At 44.7% G+C, this 21,907-nt stretch overlaps 1 protein-coding gene across 1 annotated transcript in view; it reads left to right on the top strand.

Annotated features, from left to right (window-relative positions):
• The window catches only part of LOC138566934 (placenta growth factor-like), a 354,273-nt gene extending 333,871 nt beyond the window's left edge, over window positions 1-20,402 (top strand). The window contains exons 6-7 of the mRNA XM_069644691.1: window positions 13,921-14,064; window positions 16,575-20,402. Of these exons, the coding sequence (XP_069500792.1) occupies window positions 13,921-14,064; window positions 16,575-16,692 (262 nt within the window). The 3' untranslated portion in view covers window positions 16,693-20,402. The remainder of the gene's footprint in view (window positions 1-13,920; window positions 14,065-16,574) is intronic.
• Window positions 20,403-21,907: the final 1,505 nt, after the last annotated feature.

The following is a 21,907-nucleotide window of genomic DNA, read 5'->3' as shown; positions in this document are numbered from 1 at the left end:
GCCCATCCGTCACTTTTTGTTGAAAGATCAACATACACTGCACCCACATAATTGTGCGCTGCACTCTGAAGTGGACATCAAGGTGATAATTAGAGCATAATATAAACCCAGATAAATCGATCTATTAGATGCACAGTGTATAACACAGGAGATGGAAACAACTCTAGCTGTTGCCTATCAAGAAGAGAGTCAACTTCAATCGATTTTATAGAGTATGGGCCTGATTCATGGACTATTCACCTGGTTCAAAGTGAATATGTACTACTGAAAAGTGACTTTGCACTGCCAACATGAACCCTGATTCATGGAACTGTGCAAAGTGTATTTTTTCTGTGCAGAGCCTGACCTGTAATTCCCAGGGTGTCACTGAGACATGCGATCAGGATGTCGTGGTTGACTGTGTCGAAGGCAGAGGAGAGGTCAAGGAGAATGAGGATAGAGGGGGTTTTAGTGTCAAGATTTGAAAGCAGGTCTTCATAGGTGTTCAGAAGAGCAGTTTCCATGCCTCTGGATGCTCTAAAGGAAGATTGATGTTCGTGGAAGCAACCAATAGATTCAGTGTGTAGGGTCATCTGAGAGATAGCCAGTTTCTCCAGGAGTTTGCCCAAGAAAGGAGTGATGGAGATAGGGTGGTAGTTTTCGAGAGTGGTGGGGTCGGCCGACGGTGGACAAGGGAGGCTCCGGTATAGGTGAATGCTGTGGTGTGGAGAGGGTGCAAAGGACATGTTGGGTTTTTGTGGTGAAATGTGCAGCCAGGAACAAGCAAAGGTCATGGGTGGGTGTGACATGAGAAGAGTCTGCTGCAGGATTGGCCAGTTCCTTGCAGACTTTGAAACATTCAGCCCGTTTTGTTTGATGCCGCAGAGATGCAGGCTTGAATAAAGACTCTTTTCTTGGTGCAGGTGCAGAGTTGATAATGCCTTTGAAGGAGGCGACAGACCAGTCTGTCAAATGGTTCACCCAACGTATTCCATTTTCGCTCAGCTGCCCTGCACTTGCGTTTAAGGGCAGCCAGGTCGGAGTCGTACCAGGAGTTGCACTTTTTGGAAGGCTTCAGTCGGACCCTCATGATAGGGGCAAGACTGTCAAGAGTGTTGGAGATAGAGAGATTGAGGTTTGAGAGGGCTGTGTCAGGGTGGGAGTCAGCCGAGGGGTGGGTGGTGGAAGAGAGTAGGAGGCGGCAAAGACAGCCACTGTCACTTTTTTCATGGGTCTGGTGACTTTAAAGCCAAGTGACTGTGCCAGATGTATTGCTGCAAGAGGAGAGGAGAGCTTCAGGTGTGTTGAGAGAAGAGTGGTCAGTCCAAGAGAGGGAGGTAGTGAGAGGGATGGAGTGGGGGATGTCAGTAGAGATGAGAGCATCCAAGGTGTGGCCTGCAGATTTACCAAGCGTGAACAGCCGTCCTGCTCGTGCTTATGTAGGAAAATACTTATTTGTATTCCCACTTGTTCTCAGAACATAAGTTTAAGGCAAAATTAAACAACTGGAACAGAATTCATTTCTCTCCGAGAGACACAGGTGTTATTGTATAGCTGCAGCCATTTCATCATGGTCATAACATTCTCCCATGGGAACAACCTGCTCTCTCTATCTGTGTCTGCCTCTCCCCAGCCAAAGGAGAGTTTGTATACATTCCCTAGCTAGTGTAATCTTACAAAAGGTGTTTGATGCTGGCTAAAATTGTACTCCTGCTGAGGCATCAGTTACTCTCTCGCAGCTGTTCCTGGGCTCTGTAACACCATTGCATTTTCTCTGTAAGCAAAAGTGGTCAGCTGAATCATGCATAGACGTTCGCTTAAATTCCAAGCTTAGGAGTTCTTAAGCAAGATATGTTCGCCGTTTTTTGTTTGTTTCAGGGAACCTATGTCAAAAACCAGCTTCCAAAGCCTACAGTTTTTAAATACAAAGCTCACACTCAGGCCTGATGTCCTGATAGCATCAGGTGTGGCGCAGTCAGAGTCAGCAATTCATCTGTAGTGAAGGACATGTGGCTTAATGTAACATCCTAATAGTCAGTGGTGTACAGGTCTACTGTGCAAAATGGCAGTAATCTTACCAGACATCAAGGGGAAGCGCAGCTGACCTTTCATTTTGTATGGTTGTTTTCTATTTGGCGTATTATTGAAAATGTGCGGCTGCTGCAAGCTAATAAACAGCCAGTAACAACTGACTCAAACACCCAGCTTCTAAATGTATCAAACAAAGGATTCTTTATATAGATCAGAATTTTGGCTGCGTAAATCCCATGTAAGAAGCAACACCGTGGGACAGCAACTTCTACCTATAACTACCTCCAAATGCCACCCTGGAAGGCACTTTGTTTGAACATGTGTGTTGCCTAGCAATCAAACCATGACCCAACGTTTGTCTACAGTGGTAATAAGCACACATCTAGATGTGAATTAGTAGTTTGACAATTTCCTCAAAAGCATGACTTAGAAATGCGATCACAGAACAGAATAAAAATGCAATTAAATAAATAAATACATCAATGTATGAAACTGTGGCTCAGTCAGTCATCACGTGACTCACTTTGTTTTTGTTTCATTTAAATTGGTAGCAGCACACTTATTGTAGGTGTGATTCCAGTAACGTCCATCGTGGGCTAGAATACCAGGCAAAACATGAGAACTGCTACCTACCACCAAGCCTTGGATGTTTAATAGAATGCATCATCTTGAAAGCATACTTGCTGGACCGGTGGGGCAAGTAGTACTACTTTAGAACAGGGAATGAGCGTGGAGTAATACTGACTGGACAACATGGAATTCTGTTGTTAGAATTACAAACGCCAAGGGTGTCATCCTCCCCTCCACTGTACAAACATGGGGCCCTAAATTAGCCTAATGTCCATGCGTGTCGCAGGGAAGTGGGAGAAACACAGAGCCCAAGCCACATTTCTCAGCCCTCCCCCCAAGTTGTGTTTAGGCACTGCTGATCACTCACCTGTTAATGGCTGAAGGGTCTGACCCCCGACTCACACCACACGGAAGGCATGAAGACAGTTTTCTGCAGGTACAGTGCATGGTCAATTTGGATCTAGTGGAGTTGGTAAATAATGGAACTACTAATTAATGAAGGCCCTCCTGCATCGCCGCCGACACTGGGCTGCTAAATGCGTCCTTTCTGGGAGCAACCAGGGTACTTAAAACACAGATCTCCATAGGAGGTTGGAAGACTGAACTCCGAGGAGGTAAGGAGAAAATTAAAAGCATAATAAAAAGACTTCCAAACACTGAGGTGGACAGAAGTCTCTTTACTATGTCTATTAGTTGTGTTCTATATGTTCATAATATAGCTTAAACAGACGGTTGGTGCTTTAGAAGTGATTACTGGATAGGTCTGACCTATGTAAGTAAGTATGGTAACTTGACAAGGCGTTTTGGAATGGAAGTAGCGCAAAAGAGGAAACCACATCAGTTAACCAAGCTTTATGGAAACAAAACAAGCATTTAAAGGCAACATTCATGAAATCTCTACCCACCTTAGACAGCTTCACTTGATACCTTCTGCTAATATCGAACTGTCTTCATAAGCTAGAACTTTCCCCCCTAGCCAGACCTGAAATGGTGGAAGTCTGTGAAATGTGCAGTGTTGGGGTACAGAGGATTGGTAATAATGCAACACAGACTAAAAGGAAGTATTCGAAGCGTTGGGCTGTTATTGGGCTAGTAGTATGAATATTAATAATATAAATATGTCTGTCATTGTTAAACAAAATGTTAATGTGTTAAAACAAGATCATGAAAATGAAAATGTATTCAGGTCATACTAAAAAATGATGGCCTTCTGCAAAAGCCTCAACTGAAGATAAATATATGGTGGAAGGACTTCACAAAAACAACAACATTCAACGTGCCATATCTGACAATAGTTATAGAAATGAAAAAAAGAAACATGCACTGAAATGCACATATTTAGAAAATTCAAAATACAAATTAATCATAATAAAAATATGTAGCATGATAGTTATAGCTGAAAAGAAATTATTAGCAACCTCAAAAAGTGATTAACCCATTACCACCCTTTTCTGCGTATCTTTTATTGATCACACAATAAAAGGCCAGATGTATGTGTGTCCGATGCAGCCATGTGCAGTAGAGACTGCCCGCTTCACCTGTCGTCACTGCTAGAGTGAACTGTTGCCTTGGAAATATATAAGGCCAGATGTAATACTAACACTGAAAATGTCTCTCCTCACGCACTTTGGCTCACGCATTTTGGCCCGTGTACACAGGCTTTCACACTAGTAGTGTATATAACAGATTGTAACCTAACGGTACAAATGTATATGCATAGAAAATGAAGAAAAAAACATGACGGGAAGGCACAGCTAAGCCAAAGAAATCATATTTTTGAAAAACACACCTGGAAACATTCAGTCAATAATGCATTTTACCTGATAAAGGGTTTTTTAGTGCTTCAAAAGCTTCTTTTTAATGTGGGATAGGTGATCATGAAGATTACCAAAGTTTACAGCACAGGCAGTCTTGATTCTATTAAAGACACAGAGGCAAGCATTATGCTTCACTTCTTTATTAGCTAACTCTATAGCAGCCTTTCAGCCTTTCAAAACCTTCAATTTCTTTTTTTTTCTTTTTTGTAAAAAATCCGTAATCGACTGTACAAAAAAACAAGTCCCCATAGATCCTCTCTGTCCTGTAGCCCTGAGTGCCCTGCCCTTCTCTGATCAGGGTGCAGTCCTCCTCCACATGTCGTGCTCTGTCTAGGTCCCTTCCTCTTCTTTTGGGTGCCTTAAACTAACACTCCTGAACAAACAGTCTAACATAAACCAGAACAGTCTGTCCTCTCGGAGTGCTGAACCGGAACTCTGCTCCTGGTGGTGAAATAACTCCAGACCTTGCTGGGAAACCAACTCCATTGCTGCTGGGCACCTAGCCCTGTACTCGCTCAGTCGTTTTTCTGGTCGTCCCCTTTCACAAAAGAGAATGGATAATTAGAGCAGGGAATACCTTCTCATGCACACACAAGCGACACACATTACATTACTTAGCGCGTATTCTCTGGGCGGGATAATGCTTGCCTCTGTGTCTTTAATAGAATCAAGACTGCCTGTGTTGTAAACTTGGGTAATCTTCATTCTATGACAAGACTGAAGGTGAGCACTATGCTTGTTCAAAGTTCTCTATTACTGCCGTAGCGACTGCTGATAACGTCTTGAAATATAAAGTCTTGAACGTGGAGTCACTCAACCAATCCGCTGCTGACTTCATGATATCTTGCGAGCACACTCCTGCTGCAAAGGCCTTGGAAGTCAGGAATCCCCATACGGAATGTGCTTCATAGACTGACACGTCTACCGCCGCCATGGCCATCATTTCTCTCACCCACCTCAATATGGTGGTGGAGGCCACTGCTTGATAGGGTTTCCTCCATGCAATTAACAGCTTTGATACGCCGTGTGGCCTGACTTCCGTCATAGTAGCCTTGTAACTCTGAATACGCCTCATAGCTTGCTGTTATGTAGAAAGTACAGGTAAGAGATAATGGCTGAACGCTATTCCCTCTGGGTAAAATACCTTTCCGTCAATCTCTGGCGCTCTGACGTCCAACACGCACCTACAAAATATCAAGCACAGTAGGGTCGCTAGTTTGCCAGACAGTTGCCGCACTGACAGCAGGTCGTTACGCGGCCACTGGTCAAATAGTTTAAGGACCACGTTGACGTCCCACAGGGTAAAGTACTTCGGTAGGGGGGCCTGCTAACCTTCACCCCCTGATCAGTCTAACAACCGCCGGATGTTTGCCTATCGTTGCACCATCCACTAGCTTATGGCCTGCAGAAATGGCAGATCTGTACACTCCTACCACCCTAAACGCTCTTCCCTGACTGGGTAGGCTCACTAAGATGTTTATCACCTGCACTACAGAGGCACAAATGGGAGGAATACACCTCCTGCACCATCCCTCCCAGGCCTGCCATGAAGCACTGTAGCTCCTGGCGGTGGATGGTGCCCAAGACACTTTGATGAGTTCAGTAGCTTTCTCTGAAAGTCCTGGCACATACCATCTGTGCCTGAAACCATGCATGCTATCAGCTCCAGGCTTTTCTCTTGAACTAGGAGGTGTACTACTCCTGATGGGTCATTAGCATGTCCATCCAACATGGAATCCTCTGCGTGAAATCCAAGGAAAGTTCCATCAGAAGTGGAAACCATGCCTGAGACTTCCACTCTGGCGTCACTATCACCACTTCCACTTTGTCTCTGAAGACCTCTGCTAGTGCCCTTGCCAGCATCGCAAAGGGGGAAACGTGTAGAGCAGACTCCCTGTTCAACTGTGAAGGAAAGTATCCGTCCCCAGTGCTTCTGGAGCTAGTATCCAGCTGAAGTATCTCAGCAGCTGAGTGTTCAGCTTGGAAGTGAAAAGGTCCGTACTGAATGGTCCTCATTCATGTTATAGTCTAGAGAACACTGCTTCGTGCAACTTCCAGCCGCTCGAGTCCTGCAAATAGCGGGAGTTCCAATCCGCTACTGTGTTCTGCACTCCCAGCAGATATTCTGCCGCAGTGGAGAGCCTCCGATTCAGGCAAAAATGTTATAAATCCTTTGCTACCTCTACCAGCTTTCTAGACCTCGTGCCCCTAGCTTGGTGATATAGCAAACTCTGGATATGTTGTCCTATCCGTATCAGAATGCAGCATTGCGCTCTACCTTTGGCAAATGCCTTCACCGCGAATAAGCCTGCTAGCAGCTCCAGGTAGTTGATGTGTAACTCTAGCTCTGGTGGGGAACGTTTTCCACCAGTCTGGAACTGCCAGCATCTGGTGCCCCAGACTGACCTGCTGGCGTCGGATTCTATGATGAGCTCTGCAACATCTCTGAATAAGGATTGACCGTTCCACCCTTCGATGTTGTGGAGCCACCACTGCAGCTCCGTTGTGCTTTCCTTCTCTAGCGTAACTAGCTGTTGGTAACACATTCCTCCCCAGAGGTGTCTGATATTTAGCCTCTGCAGGGCTCTGTAGTGTAGTGGGCCAGGAAAGATTGCTTGGATGGAAGCTACGAGCAGGCCAACTACTCTGGCTAGACTCCAAAGCGATATAACCGATTTCCTGAGAACTATCATCAACTATTTCTTTATAGCTCTCATATTGGGAGTCGGTAGCTCCAAGGTCGCTTTCTGAGTATCTATTTTAAAGCATAAGAATTCTGTTCTCTTGCTGGGGACGAGTGCTGATTTCTCGTTGTTCACTAGGAAACCTAGATCAACTAGGACGGGGGATGTCCACTGCTCCTGAGTCTGCAACCTCTCTCTGTTGTTTGCCATAAATAGGATGTCATCTAGATATATGATCATCTGCAGACCCTTCTCTCTCAGCGCCACTACTGCTGGCCTCATTGGTTTGGTAAACGCCCAAGGGGCTGATGAGAGGTCGAACAGAAGACTCCTGAACTGCCACAACTGCCCTCTCCAAATAAACCTCAAAAAGGGACGGTGTTCTACTGCTATTGGGACAGCAAGGAACGTGTCCTTTAGGTATAGCCTTGCTAGCAAGTTGTCCTTCCTGAGGATATCCACCAGCAGATGGATCCCCTCCATCTTGAAATGCCTGTAAATTAACCAGCTGTTGAGCTCCCTGAGATTTATGACTGGACGGACTATGTCCTTGCGATGGACTTGTTACTGTGGAAGCCTGGGACCAGGTTGCCTGCTCGCTCTATCACACTCTTCTGCACCAAAACTCTAACTCCACATCCAACAGGATACTCTCCCCTTGTGAAATGTGCTTCTGTGGGGGGGGTGGTCGCACTTGTCTCTGTACTAGTTCTAGGCGAAACCCTACTACTGTCTGGAGCACCCATGCATCGCCTGATAGCCTGCGCCAGTTTTCTACAAATTGCTCCGTCCTTCCCCCAACTGGTGGGTATTGTGCACCGCTCTCACTCACCTGTTGGTGCGGTATGCAGCGATTTTACTGAATAAAAAATAAACAACATTTTAATCCAAAACATTTTGCTGAAAAAAATACTGATTTTCAAAAATAAAATATATATATATATATATGGGTGGGGTGGGGTAATGGGTTAAAATGGGTGGGGAGGGGTTGGGGTGGGATTATAAACAAAGGGAAATGGGGAGATTAAGGGGCACCCCCAAATAAAAATAAGCTTTTGTTATTTTTTAATTCAGTAAAATCACATTTAACCTTTGGTGCACCTTGGTGTCTGTAGAAACCTCTACTCATGCGGTCCCTGGAGCTCCTGCCTCTGTTGGCGAAGAAAGCATCCTATTGCCTCATTTCCCAGTACTGTACCCTTGGAATCTGGAGTTTCCTCTGGGAACTAAATCGACCGGTTGATCGACCCCTGTGTCGGCCTGTCCAGGAAAAAACTCTCCTGGGGAAAACGTTTCTTATGGACTCCTGCACCGTTTCAAGTGCTGTAAATGTGCTCTCAAACCTGTTCATTTCTTTGATGAAGGCCTTGCCAAAGAGCAGCCCCAGAGCTGCTTTGCCTGCTTCATAAGAGGCTAGAACCCTAAACTTATTATCGATGTTTAATAGCAGGCTTCTCCGCCTCATCGAAGGGACGGCACAATTTGCATTGCCGAGCAGGTATACTGCACATGTGCCCAATTTGCCGGCACTTGAGCATCCACCGTCCCTTGCTCGCTCTGTGAGGTCCATCATTTTCGCGATGGGCCTAGCTAGGTCAGTCCATACCCTTCCGGATGTCCTTGGATGCCTTCGTCATGAAAGTAAGCATCTTGGGTTCAAGGTCCAGTGTCTCAGCCAAGTTACCCGGCAGCTCTAATAAAAAAAAAATAATTTGGCACTTATATAGCGCTACGAACCCTCAGGCATCTGAGTAGTGCTTATTATTACCCACGGTGTGTGGTGCTCATTTATAGACCTCGGAAGGATGAAAGGCTGAGTTTGGCCCCGCCGGGATTCGAACCTGCGTTAGTAGGCTCTGCACGGATGTCAAAGCAAGCGCTCTACTCGCTGTGACGCTTGACCAACTCTGGTCTGGGGCATTCAGCCTTCAGTCGAAATCTGGTCTCTTTCTCCAGGGGCTTGCACATTTTTTGCACCATGTAGACCGCCACCCTGGGGGATGGTACCCAGTTCGTTGATCTGGGATGCAATATGGCTGCAGGCTCAAATATATCTGACATATGGCCGTCCTCCTGTGGGGCCTCCACTGTGCTGGCTTTAGGCTCGCAGGTAGTGAGTGTATCTTTTGTCTGAGTATTGGTACCTGCATCATCATCATTATTGGTAAGATTTGGTTACGTGTCTTTATACCGAAAATTTTTATATTGAAAGACCATATATCGAATATTTTATAATTAAAGTTTTATAGTGAATTAACTTTTGGGGGGGGCGGGAGGGGTCCACCCCAAACCCCCGTTTTGCAACCCTGAAAACCCACCCCGACCGTTTCTCCAAAATATTTAACCCTTTACCCCACCCCCAAATGCATTCACCATAAAGGTTTTCATTATAAAATATTCGATATATGGGCATTCTATATAAAGGATTTGATATAAACACTGTATACCATGTGAACGTCTGTGCATCCCCTGTATTTTTTACCCCTGGGATCGAGGGTATGAGACTGGGAAAGGCTGTCTTGAATAAAAAGGCATTTTTCAATCGCTATACGCATTAGCCGCCTCTTGGGGCTTCTTTTTAATCCCAGTCTCAGAGACCGGGGAGCAAAAGAGGCATTTCTCTTCCGAGCAGGTTTGCTCCCCTTGTCTGCCAGTTGTTTTCTTTGCAACACTCTTGCCCAGGAGATTCTCCAGGACCTGCAATCTGTCCTGTAGGTGTCTCACTCCTTGTGCCACTGCGTGCACCAACGAATCACCGAACACTCTCTTAAAGCTCAATGTGAGGTCAGTGTCCACTGACACTCTCTCCCACACTCGGGCTCTGCTTGGTCATAGACCATCTATAAACTATATGTGTGAGCTATACGGCGGAATTGCTCGAGCTGAGCTCTGCCTAGAGTCTGCATCGTGTTGATCTGCAGTACGCTGCTCAAGTAATGAGATTTTTGTGTTTGTTTACATTATTCTTTTAATTATCCTCACAATCGTGTAGCAGTAAGTGCTGTGTGCTACCCCGCACTGCCGCTCGTGCAACTGTTGGTGTGTGGGACGTTGCAAGCTGGCTCCTTCCCCCAAATCAGCACACGGCCCAGCACGTCGCATTTTCTGGAAAATGTCTCCCAGCGTGTCACCCTTGCTGGGAAATGTGGTAGTTGAGCAAAGGGAACGAACGGTCTGGAGCCATGAGGTGAGTGAGTGCGCCCACAGGCTCAGCCCGCTCCCCTCTCTTCTCAGCTGCTATACACCACCCACACCAGCTAGCTGTGCAGAGACGCTGGCCCTCATTACAACCCAGGCGTTAAAGGGTTAACGGCACCGTAAAAGGTGGCGGTGCTGTTAAACCCTAAACGCCTGATTACGAGGTCCCTTTGCGGGTTGGAGACTTTAACGCCTGCTTTTTGCAGGCGTTAAAAACCAACCCGCAAAGGGACCTTGGTGCTAAGTACGGTGCCACAATTTCCAGCACCGTACTTAGCGCCTTCCCCATTCCCATTGAGCCCTATGGCGCAAAAATGGGAATGGGGAAGGGCCATGGCGGCATGGGGAATTACCGCCCCGCCAACCTCGGAATCGGGCGGTAATTCCCCATTCCGCCATGGCGGAGTCGGTAAGTTACCGGCATGGACCATGGTGCTATTAGCACCATGGTCCAACGCCAGGGTCGTAATGAGGGCCGCTGTGTTATTACTATGGGATGCGCTGGCAAACAGCGTTCGATATCCTTGAGGCTCACGGGGCTCATGTATGCACACTGAAGCTGTAACGCTGCACGACCTAAAGCGAAATAAACTCAATCTGACACCATGAGCGTAATCTGCTGTTCGCTGTTCCTTACAGTGCTTCCCATCAATAATACGCAATATTACCACCTCTAATACATGGTGCAAACCCAGAAAAGCATACCTATATACAAAATCATGAGGAGGAATATGGAGAAGAGTACTTAACTGCCAGAGAGCAGCAAAAAGAAAATGAAGGGACCTAGACAGAGCACGGCATGTGGAGGAGGAGTGCACCCTGATTGGAGAAAGGCAGAGCACTCAGGTCTATAGAAAGGAGAGGAACTATGGGGAATAGTAGTCCCTTTGATGTTCGTTTCTTGTTTTTTTCTACAGTTGATTACTGACGTTTTACAAAAAAGAACAACAAATTGCAGGTTTTGGAAGGCTGCTAGAGTTAGCTAATAAAGAAGTGAAGCATAATGCTTGCCTCCGGTCTTGACATAGAATTCGATAGAACTCTCTCATCGAGGTTATGATAGAGGCCCGTTTCACCTTCATCCCAGCCTTCCTCACGTGCAGTACAATTCCTTTAGCCATGCTCACCTATGATAACACAATATCGATGGCATTCAGTCGTAATCATGAATGATGCAAATTACACATAACAAAACACTGACTCTATCCTTCATCACCGTGGCTGCCATTTCATTTGTTCCACGAAGCCTGGGTTGTCTTTATCAATACATTATCTGCTTTCTGCAAATGCCACCAATGGTTTTTCTCACTTACTACATGAAATTGTATAACATGTGGACTCCAGAACAGTACCACATTTGTATCGATTATTTCATACCATACGCCAAAACCTTGTAAGCACTGTAAACATGTGTTTTAATCACTTATATTAATGATACTCAAATATTAATGTGGGAAAGGTGAAAGGCTAATGCTTTCACCAGATCAGTGCCACAAACAGGCTGATCTCCCAAACACCCTAGTTGCATTGAAGGCACCTCGAAGAAGCAGCTGTTTGAAAACAAAAAACGACTTAGTAGTATTTCTTTTCTTTCCATTGCATTATTTTGGGCTCAGTTCTCCACTACCATTGCCAGCTTTCCCAAATGGCTGCCTGTCCCTTTTATCAATCACCTGCCTAGAAGTGCAATTGTAATGAGTACTGCACGCTCAGCCTTGGTAATTATATTTATGACTTATTGGTTTTGGTTCCCAGTCTGCGGCAGGGCATCATTTTACTCAGACGCAGATATGTGCATTAAGCAGCTCTATTTGGTGCATCACAATCCTATACAATGCAAATACTGCCAAACTGACCTTGCCATACCTGCCTTATGCAAGTTGTAGCATCCTGCAATACTCGGGACAAAACCTGCCCACATCGTTATGTGGGAGGCAGGCCCCTGTTGGGAACGCGGAGGAACAGGGAGTGACAAAAGGGGTTGGGGAGGGCAGTACGTTGTAAGAGGAGGAATAAAGAAGTTGCATTGCATATACTCTCTTGTCTCCGCATCTACCAAGTAGGATGGGTGACGTGTGGGACGCGAGGCCTAACGGAGGTCCCGTTAGGCCACAAAAGTAATGGCAAGAGATGTGCACTTTAGTGTACACATGGCATTATTATAAGGATTTAGCTTTAGGGGTGCATCAATAAATGTGAAATTATGATGCTGTTATGAGAAATTTGGCATTCTAGGCATGCAATTAAAAAAAGAAAAAATATCCCTTTACAGGAAGTTTTGAAATAGCCTGTTGTTGATAGTGAACCCCAATGGAAACAATTAATCACAACCACCATTTCTGCTCGTATTACGCTTCTGAACATTTCCAAAAATGTATACATTTCTTACTCACCACTCTATAAAAACTCTGATCTCCAGCCTCATGTTCAGCAAACTTGACTACTGCTCGAGTCCACTCCTTGCTCTTCCTCTCGCTGTGGCTGCTTCCACCCTCTGGACAAAGTCATGAACGTTTCTACCCTCACTCTCTACAACCTACCCAGATCCTCCCCCACTTTTACCTACCAACACCATGCTGGTTGGCACAGCATGCAGAATCGGTCCCCTTTCAAATTCCTTCTCCTAGTCTAAAAATCTATCAATGGTCTTGCTCCTCAGTATATGGCTGTCTGTATCTCTGTCTACTCACCATCATTTCCCCTCCGTTCATCCTCTCTTCACTCATCCTTTGCACTGACCCGCACTGTCCCATGCATCCCTGTGTCTCCTCTTGCCTCTGCTCTTTCTCCCTACTCTCGCCGCTCCATTGGAACCTGCTGCCCATCAAAATAAAAGTCACCTCAACTGTTCACTTACTCACCAACGTGGGAGTTCACCTGCCCTCTCCCCATCCTCCCTACCTGAACCAACCACTCCCACCAGTGCTGTGTAGTTTGTATATTTATACAGCACTCCTCTTTAGTTTTCAGCACTTGACCCCCCACCAACCAGTTAAATTTTACTTTGTGTTATGTTGAGCATCTCCAGGCCATAGAACCTTGGGTTGTGGAAACCCACGGTGGAATGTTTATCCTGGAATCTGGTCAGTTGAGAGCTTAAGAGAAGCTGACCAGAGCTGGGGGTTGCTGGGAGAAATTGTCCCATTAATAAATAAGCAGGTATTCCACTTACCAAAGTGTGGACTCGCATCTTTTCACTTTTCTTAGTCACCCGTTTTTTGTTTTGTCTTTGGTCTATATCCCACTCTGTTGACACCCTCAAAAAGGGTCCCACCTCTTATTCTCATCTTTGTGCTATCGTACAGGTACCTTTCTGGGGAATGTCCCCACCTTCGGTTAAGGTGCTGTTGTAAGTCATTTCTGATTGAAGTGGACATCTCTGTTCTTCAAATAAATACAAATACAAGTTTATGTTCCCATTCTAAGTAATTTACATGGGTAAGATCACAAGGGAAGTACACAGAGGGCGAAGCTAAGGCACCTTCGTGGAGGCACATATGTCCTTGGCCTAGCTCTACAATTGATTTCCCTTGTCCATGCCCACTATTCTCGCGTATGTTCCTTTATATATATTTTAATTGCGTCACAAATCTCCTCTTTCCTCTCTCTTATTCGCGAAAGTTTTTTTTTGTCTTCCACAGGAACAAGTCTACCCGACGTCAAAGGCCAAAAGGAAAAGCTCCTGAAGCTCCTGTCACTTCTCCAGCAATGCTTTCTTCGCCACATCAAGCGCGCAGTCGTTCCCCGCGGCAACGCGGGAGCGAATGCAAAAGTGCTGGGCACAGGTAGACTGTCCAATAGCAGATCCTTGACCTGTAGAAATGTCCTTGCGTGTCAAAGTAACATTTTCCTTGCTGTAAATATGTCTATTAACGTTCAATATCAACAGACCAAAACAACATCATGTCAGCATTGAGCCAACAATTGCAGTAAACAAAAAAAAAAGAGAAATGCTAATGGATCTACAACATGCAAAACGTCTGAAACAATAGTGCAAACCTTCTGAACTATTATATCATCTCAGTGTTAAGTCAATGAAAACCAAAACATCTGTGTGCTCTAAGTTAGGTTAAGGCAACAAAACAATCTCCAGATGGGGTAGAAAGGATACAGAAAAGTAAGAAAGGGCCAATTTAATACTAGCGCATCTCATCCTAAGGGTATTAACTGTTGAAATGTCGTTGCATTCCAGTATGACGAACTGAAAACTCACTGTTATCATTGTTTATATTTCTGTGTGTTTAAAGTGCCTTATAAAATTCGGACAAAGCCAAAATATTAAAGACCCAAGCACATGAGCAAGTAGCCACGCCCATGGGCCCTGATAGCCCACATCACACTACACACATTGAGTGTCCTAAAGAGACACTGCAGCGCCCGCTTATTTCAACAGCCCCCACAAAATCTAAAAACACGCAACGAGCCATCTGTATTCCTCCCCAGCTGACCCGCCTCAGGACAGTCCACTCCGTACTACCATCAATGCTCGATGAGCAGAATTTAAAAACCAGGTATCAAGCAGGATAAAGAACTATGGGGTTCCCCTAGCCTGGCAACAACTGCACCTGCTCTAGCTTACCAGACTTAAAATCAAACCAGAATATGCAGAAATACCTAAGGTTTCGCCTCTTGACTTTCCTTGCTCCATTAGTTCCAATAGCAGAGGGGCTGCTGCAAATGATCCAGTGGCTTCCATTACCAAGCAAGCATCATACAATGTCGCCTAATAACAACTCCACGGTGGGCCGCAGATGATGATACTAATAATAATAATCATAGTAATAATATAAGGAATCTGAGCACTGCTTATTATTACCCACGGTGTGTGGTGATCTGCACGGATGCCAAAGCAAGCACTCTACTCGCTGTGCTATCTGACCGGCTATGTAGTAGATTTGGTACGACATCCTTTCGTCGTGGGATGTTTTTTCGCTGGGGTTTTTACAGTGATTTTTTTAATGAAAAAACTCATAGAATTTTTAGGGGGGTTAGGCAAATATATATATGTGGTGTGGGTGTTCGAAAATAGCAAAAATATTAAAGGGGATGGGGGATCCAGGGGATCCCCTCAAAAATAAAAAATAAAATTCGATTCGTTTTTTCTGTTACAAAATCTGCAGTAAAAACCCCTGTGAAAAAACATCCCGTGATGAAATGACATGGTACCAGTAGATGTATGTAGTGTCGCACAGCATGCCGGAGATGGAACAACCTGGCGCGAAATTAGTATTTTTCTAAAGGGACAAGTTCTCCTGAAACGTCGGCATACATTAATTAGGTCACGCAGTCACATGCATGGGTCTTTTCTGCGAACAAGTGGCTGCTGTCTCTCACCCCCCTCAAAACATTTGATCCCTTGAACATGGTTTCCTGCTCTTAGATGAACCGCTTCCTGTGACCGAAGGTGACTGCTGGTTCTTCTATGAGCTCCTCGGTCCTATCTGCCCCATGTGGCAACTGTCTCCAGCTCCTAGCCTGGTTTGTTCTCTTGGGTAAGGGGCACCTTTCCAATTTGCTAGAGAGTCATCGTTCTAACCAGATTCCTCCCCACTGAAAGCATCATGGACATGTGAGCCACACATATGATTGCGAAGGGGGGGCTGCATCAGGGGGACTCAATGAATAATGAAAGCAGGCGCTGGTATCTTTACCCCTCCTGGGCTTTACCTATGCCACATTTATATTAGGGGAGGGCACACAGCAAAAGGGAGGTTTGCTGCTATTAGGCACTGGGAACCCCCTGCGCCTGTTAAGGTAAATATGTTGCCATGGGACAGAAATAAAGTGTAGTTGTGTGGCACACTAGGTGACTTGATGAGTGGGCAAAAGCAGATCAATCCTCCCAAAAGGAAAAGCATAAGAACAGGGCAAGGTGGGCATAAGAGGAGACAAAACGGATGGTTATATAAAACCCAGTGATTAGCATAAAAGGCTAAAAGGAACATTTCAGACAGAGCATCCTTCCTCTCACGCATACTCGGGAAGAGGTGTGGAGCCCATTAAGTGAGAGAAAGACAGAGAGGGACAGAGTGAGAGGTAGTGATAAAGGTTTGAATACGGACTGCAGTGGAGGAGTAGTGATGTCAATGCTTGTGAAGAGCAGTTCCCATGTGTGTGGCTGTCGCTTTGCGTCTCACTGTGTGTGCGAGTGTGCGCGGGCGCTTTTGTGTCAACGCGTAAGATGGTCATATTGTTCATGAATCATGCTGGGTGCTTGCAAGGGTGACCAATCCATTAATTCCCTCCTGATGTCACAACAATCACACTCACAGATGTTGTCTTTGTTTCTTCCTAGATGCAAAAAAAACCGGAAAAAAGGAAAGAAAAAGGAAAGGCGACTTCACAAGACAGAGGGCAGAACTGAACATCATTCTCCAGATGTGAGGCAACCAGAAACAGTTACAGGCCTTTGAGTGTGCCTTGTCTAACATCTTCTCTCAATTCTTTCTGGAGCGCTTTTCCAGCTACCAGGCAACAGGTGTCTTAACACCTGCACCTTTTTACTTGTCTGAAAAATTACTGGCTGCAATGTGAACTTCTCCTCACTAGGAGGACTCTGGAGACATTGCTGTCGTGGGGCGATAAGCCATGGCCAGTCAACAGACCACGGGGCTGATATATTGGTTCATGCTGCTTGCTCATCTAGGTCACAGTCTCTGGAAGTGGACTGAGAAAAGCTTGTATCATTTAACTCGCAAAGCTATCAAGCAGAGCCATGTTCGTCCTAAAAGTGCAGATCAACCGATTATTTGAAGATGTACGCCATTACCACTAAACATTTCTCATTGGTGTGACCTTATTCATTGGTCTCTTTAGAGTGGACAATCCAGTCTTCTGCCTTTCATTGTTTTATAATTGACATGCACTATTGACATTGGCAATACAACAATCTATAGACTCCTACGGCTTAGACTGAATATAGAAGTATGTAGCACCAATTAAGTTGAAGACTTGATTGAAGACGAACCCAACTATCCAAGGACTTGTTCTGTCAGCCATAAAAGAATCCAACTGTCAAACACTATTGTTGGATAGATGAGACCAACTACCAATGGAGTCTCTTAAGCTGCCAAGGCAAACTCTACTTAAAATAGACTCTTGGATGACTCTGAGAATTGATCGACAGACAGGATTGCCAGAGGGAAATATCTCCTGTCGTTGAGCCGCACATGCAGATTTCAGCGTTCTTCGAAGTTGCCTGCACCATCAATGTAGATGTCCAGTAGCCGTGAACTTTCAAGGTGGAAGGATACAGGTGCCACCCATCACTGAATCTCTCAGTTTGGTACAAGCACAGAACTTCCACAAACTCTTTGAATTGGCCATGAAAGGTTCTGCAAATGGATTGCTTTTTGCAACGCTGAATATAAACTCTGTGTCATTGCACTGCATGGCTTGACCGCACATGGCTTCAGCTATAGAGTGATAACAGGAGCAAAGGTTTTGTATGAATTAATCTAATCAGACTGTATGCAATGTTCAAAACTCTGCTTCGTGCAAATTCCGTCAAATCACTTCTCCATATTCTACATATGTAGCACATATTTATGTTGATATATATTTTACAATCATGAAAATGCACTATATTCATCTCACAGTGCATTATGAGGAGCTAGAGGGAGTCATGGCCGGAGAAGGGAAAACTAAAGCGATCCATGGGATAGGGAACCGCGGAAAGCAGCATGAGTTGAAAGATGAATTTGGAAGGAGAAGACAGAAAAGGGGTACATTAAGGAGAAAAGCAAATGTAGAGGAAGATGTGTCTGTGTGGCACATGACCATATGGAATAGGGTTAGAGAAGCAGAAAAAGAGGAAAGTTGGAAAATATTAAGCCGCAAATTTGGAAGAAAATTTAGAGGAGAACAGTATTGCGGAGAAAGCAAGCCGAGCTTTGAGAGAATCTGGAGTTATGGAGAGCAGAAATGAAATAAAAGGAAATGTTGGAGGAGTGGGGGTGAAGATTAGATCTCACGGGGACTTGGGTTGAGGCATAGTGGATGTAGAGCTAGGAGGAGGGATCTAGTAGAGCTAGAGCCGTTGAATCTAGATATGGAAAGATTTGACAAGCAGAAGGAGGTAGGAGCTGGGGCGCATTGGAGTCGGTAAGTAGTTAGAGAGCAGTGGGAGGAGGAAACACAAGAGATGGCATGTGGCAAGGTGAGCTGGTGTAGTAGAACACCAGGGCGATGTTCGGAGAAACAGTAAGTGGTTTGCATGGAGCAGAAAGGTCTGCAGAGATAGAAGGGTGGCCTGGAGCAGTTGTGACACACTGAATGGAATCTCTAGGCCGGAAGGATAGCTCAGGGGCAATGCGTTTGTCTCGGAAGCAAGACAAGGCATAGCAACACAGGTTCGAATCCTGGGCGTTTGGAAACTGGTCCCCGGTCTAAGATCCTGGGCGTTTGGAAACTGGTCCCCGGTCTAAGCACGTTTATAAAAGAACAATTACTATAATTACAAAAGGTGAGGAGAAATGGGAGGGGCCAGTAAACAACATGATGTGTACGGGGGAGGGAGAGGTAAGGAATGGGGAGGAAAGACTAGATGGAGATTCAGGGAGGTATCAGGACAACTGGTTTAGGGAGGATGAACCTAATATATTTTCTGTTTCAGACTCCTCACTTGAACATGTCTAAAAACCTCAAACAATCATAACCTTTTAAAACAGCACCTGTTTGGCTCAGGAAATTAACAGAGGGCTTTAAGTCGAAGCGCTTCTGTATTTTTAAAGAGGCTCAAACCCTACTCCTCTACGCTTGGACGGACGGGTTAAAGGCACCTTTAAAACATTATAGTACAGTCAAAGGACAAAGAGATACAGGTAGTGTCTCCCCTAGGATTGGATGTGGGCATGGGCTCAGAGATAGGCAGCCTGTGGCTCCTAGGACTTAATGGGCCTAGTTATTTAATATAAACCGTCGCCAGTAGCGGGCGGTGAATAGTTCTGCCAGCACAAAAGTTCAAGCACAGCAGGTTCACAAAAAGTAACACTGCTTGGCCCAGATAGGTGCGAAAAAGGACAGGTCGTTAAAACATCTAACTGATGTTTTCCCACTGGGGATCCACATGGTAGCTGTGTGGTGTTCCCTTAAGGGTTGGAGTGGGCTGCTTAGACAACCCCACAAGTCAAGAGCCTTGGTGAGGCCTGTGGTTCCCGTAAGCAAACACTGCCCACTTTTGGTTCAGCCAAGAGCTTGTCTGGATCCATGAAGTCAAACCTGTACACAGAAATGATGGAGATTGGAGGCAGGGCTGTAATTGTATGGGGAGACCACCCACAAGCTGATGCAGCAACGAGTAGGGTGTCACTCCACTGGGGGCAGAACTGGCTGCAAGGCTGCAGTCACACAGGGCAGGCCATACCAGACCCCTAATGTTTATGTTGTATTGGCCAATATGTCAAGGGATTGGCATAGGGATACTGATTCGAGTCTGTCACCTGTCTCAGGGGATTAACACAAAGGTAGGACGTTGGCCTCCTCTAACACGGGGCTGCTCTAGAAACAGTCACAAGACAATATCGTGCTTCAATTTCCTTTCATGGTTGCACAGAATATCGGTGTGTCTTGGCAATGGTGTAAAGGCATTGTTTTCAAAATATATATATATATATATATTTAGGTTTTTTTTTAACAAAATGATGGAGACCCCCTACAGCGTTCCCTCGTTTTTATTTATCTATTCCCCCATCTCTTTGTTTTCATTTATTTGGCTTTGTGGTGTTTAAAAATAAAATGCTTTACACCGATGATAAAACATACCCAGGTCTTGACACGAGTGGAGAGACATGTCACCTCTGGTGGGCATCATTGGGCACGCTTGCAAACAGGCTAATCCTTAGGGATCAGTTGGTATTTTTATCAAATTCATTCAATATTTCTGCTCAGCCAGGCTCAACCTTCCTACGACGGATGAACCAGAGAGGATCTAAAATCAAAACAATATTTATTAAAAATACATGTCCATTTTATATATTGATTTTATTAAACATATTTTCAACAAGCATTAAAAAAACTACTGATCTAATCAGCCTCATATCTTGGTGAGGGGTGCGAGACTGGCGCCCATTATGTGTTTTGTATTTTTAGTCATTTGAATTGAAAATTAAAATTCATAACCAGTGTTTCGATTAATCTTCATTAACGGTTCTGTCACTCCAAATGTGCGCGTTCATCAGAGGCGATGGAACATGGGTTCAGTTTGTCAGAGTATTCAACTTCCCGATTGCAACATTTACGAAGCATGTGAAAGTCTGTGGTTAGGTTATGATCATATTATTGAGTGCATGCTAGTGCCTCAATGCCTTCACTTCATGACAGAAGTTCCCAGTCCATGCACAGTCTATTAGAGGCTATTGTGAATATCACCAGGGTTCGAAATTGAGGGGATCTGGGGGCTATTTAGCTGCTGCTTGTGGCCTTGAAGGGACTGGTTAGCTTGACACCAACAGCTACCAGGAGTCACTTTTGGCTACCCAGGCCAAATGATGCCGAGCAAACACACCTATATGAATTTAACTCTGTTTATTTGGGACAAACAAAAAATACACATTAGGACACATTTATACGACTTTGAAAGCATGATGGGTCATACATCATCCCTGGAGTATAGCTCAACGGCAGCGTGTGCGTCTTGGAAGCAAGACCACACGAAGCAACAACAACAACAGGTTCATTCCCCATGCCTGCGGGCTGTGTGAGCGCTTTATAAATGTAAAATAAATAAATAAATACATAATAGGCAAAATTATAAATGTGCATCTATTGTGGAAGTCAGATTTGCGTAACACTGTGCACTTGCTCCTGGTTCTCCAGTGGTAGCTGGTTAATGCGGGATAACCAGGAGCTGGTTTTAGCACCTGCTTAACCAATCTCAATTTTGCTCCCTTTTGTCCCATAGATTTGGCAAAATAAATTGAGAGAAATGGAAGTTGATTAAGAAATATATATGGTGTGCATTGTGAATTCACTCAATAGCGAATTAAGCAGCCGCGAAACTGAATATTGTTTGCATCAACACTTTTAAGTTAAATTCAGTTTTCCATTTGTCGATATATGGATCAGAAGTGAAAGACACACAGCAGACCATTTTTATCAATGTTCTTCAGATCTTGAAAGTTGACGAACATTTGTTAAGCCATTCCAAGATTATTACGAAGGGGTAAGGTGATGCAAAACCTTCCTTTCCTTGAGGTTAGATAGGAAATGCCTTAGCTCTAGTTCAAGAAATGTCTCATACAGGTAATATTGCAGAAATAGAAGAGACCGCAAAATTACCCAAATGCAATTTCAGACTTTTTTGACTTGTGGACAATATGTGCAGTAATTTTCAAGATATTTGCTTTTAAAAATATGTACAGTATTTGTCATCGATATCTGCAATCCCAGCCAGAGACATATTTGCAACACAGCTGACTAGGCCCAGGTCTAGGATGGCAGATTGCCAGAGGAGCAGCATTTTATTTTCAATTTACTGGTTGTCGTTTTTTTTAATATAAAGCCAATTTTGCTTCTCAGAGTCTGGCTGATCCACAACACTGTGTGAGTAATTTTGAGCTGTTAACAGTGATTCCAATCTGATAGCTAAAGTCTTTCCTGACCAAACAAATATATGTACATATATATTTG

The sequence above is a fragment of the Ambystoma mexicanum genome, chromosome 2p (assembly GCF_040938575.1).
Source record: "Ambystoma mexicanum isolate Mex_15411 chromosome 2p, UKY_AmexF1_1, whole genome shotgun sequence".
Classification (NCBI taxonomy): Eukaryota; Metazoa; Chordata; class Amphibia; order Caudata; family Ambystomatidae; genus Ambystoma; species Ambystoma mexicanum.
This window is presented reverse-complemented; position numbering and strand designations above follow the sequence as displayed.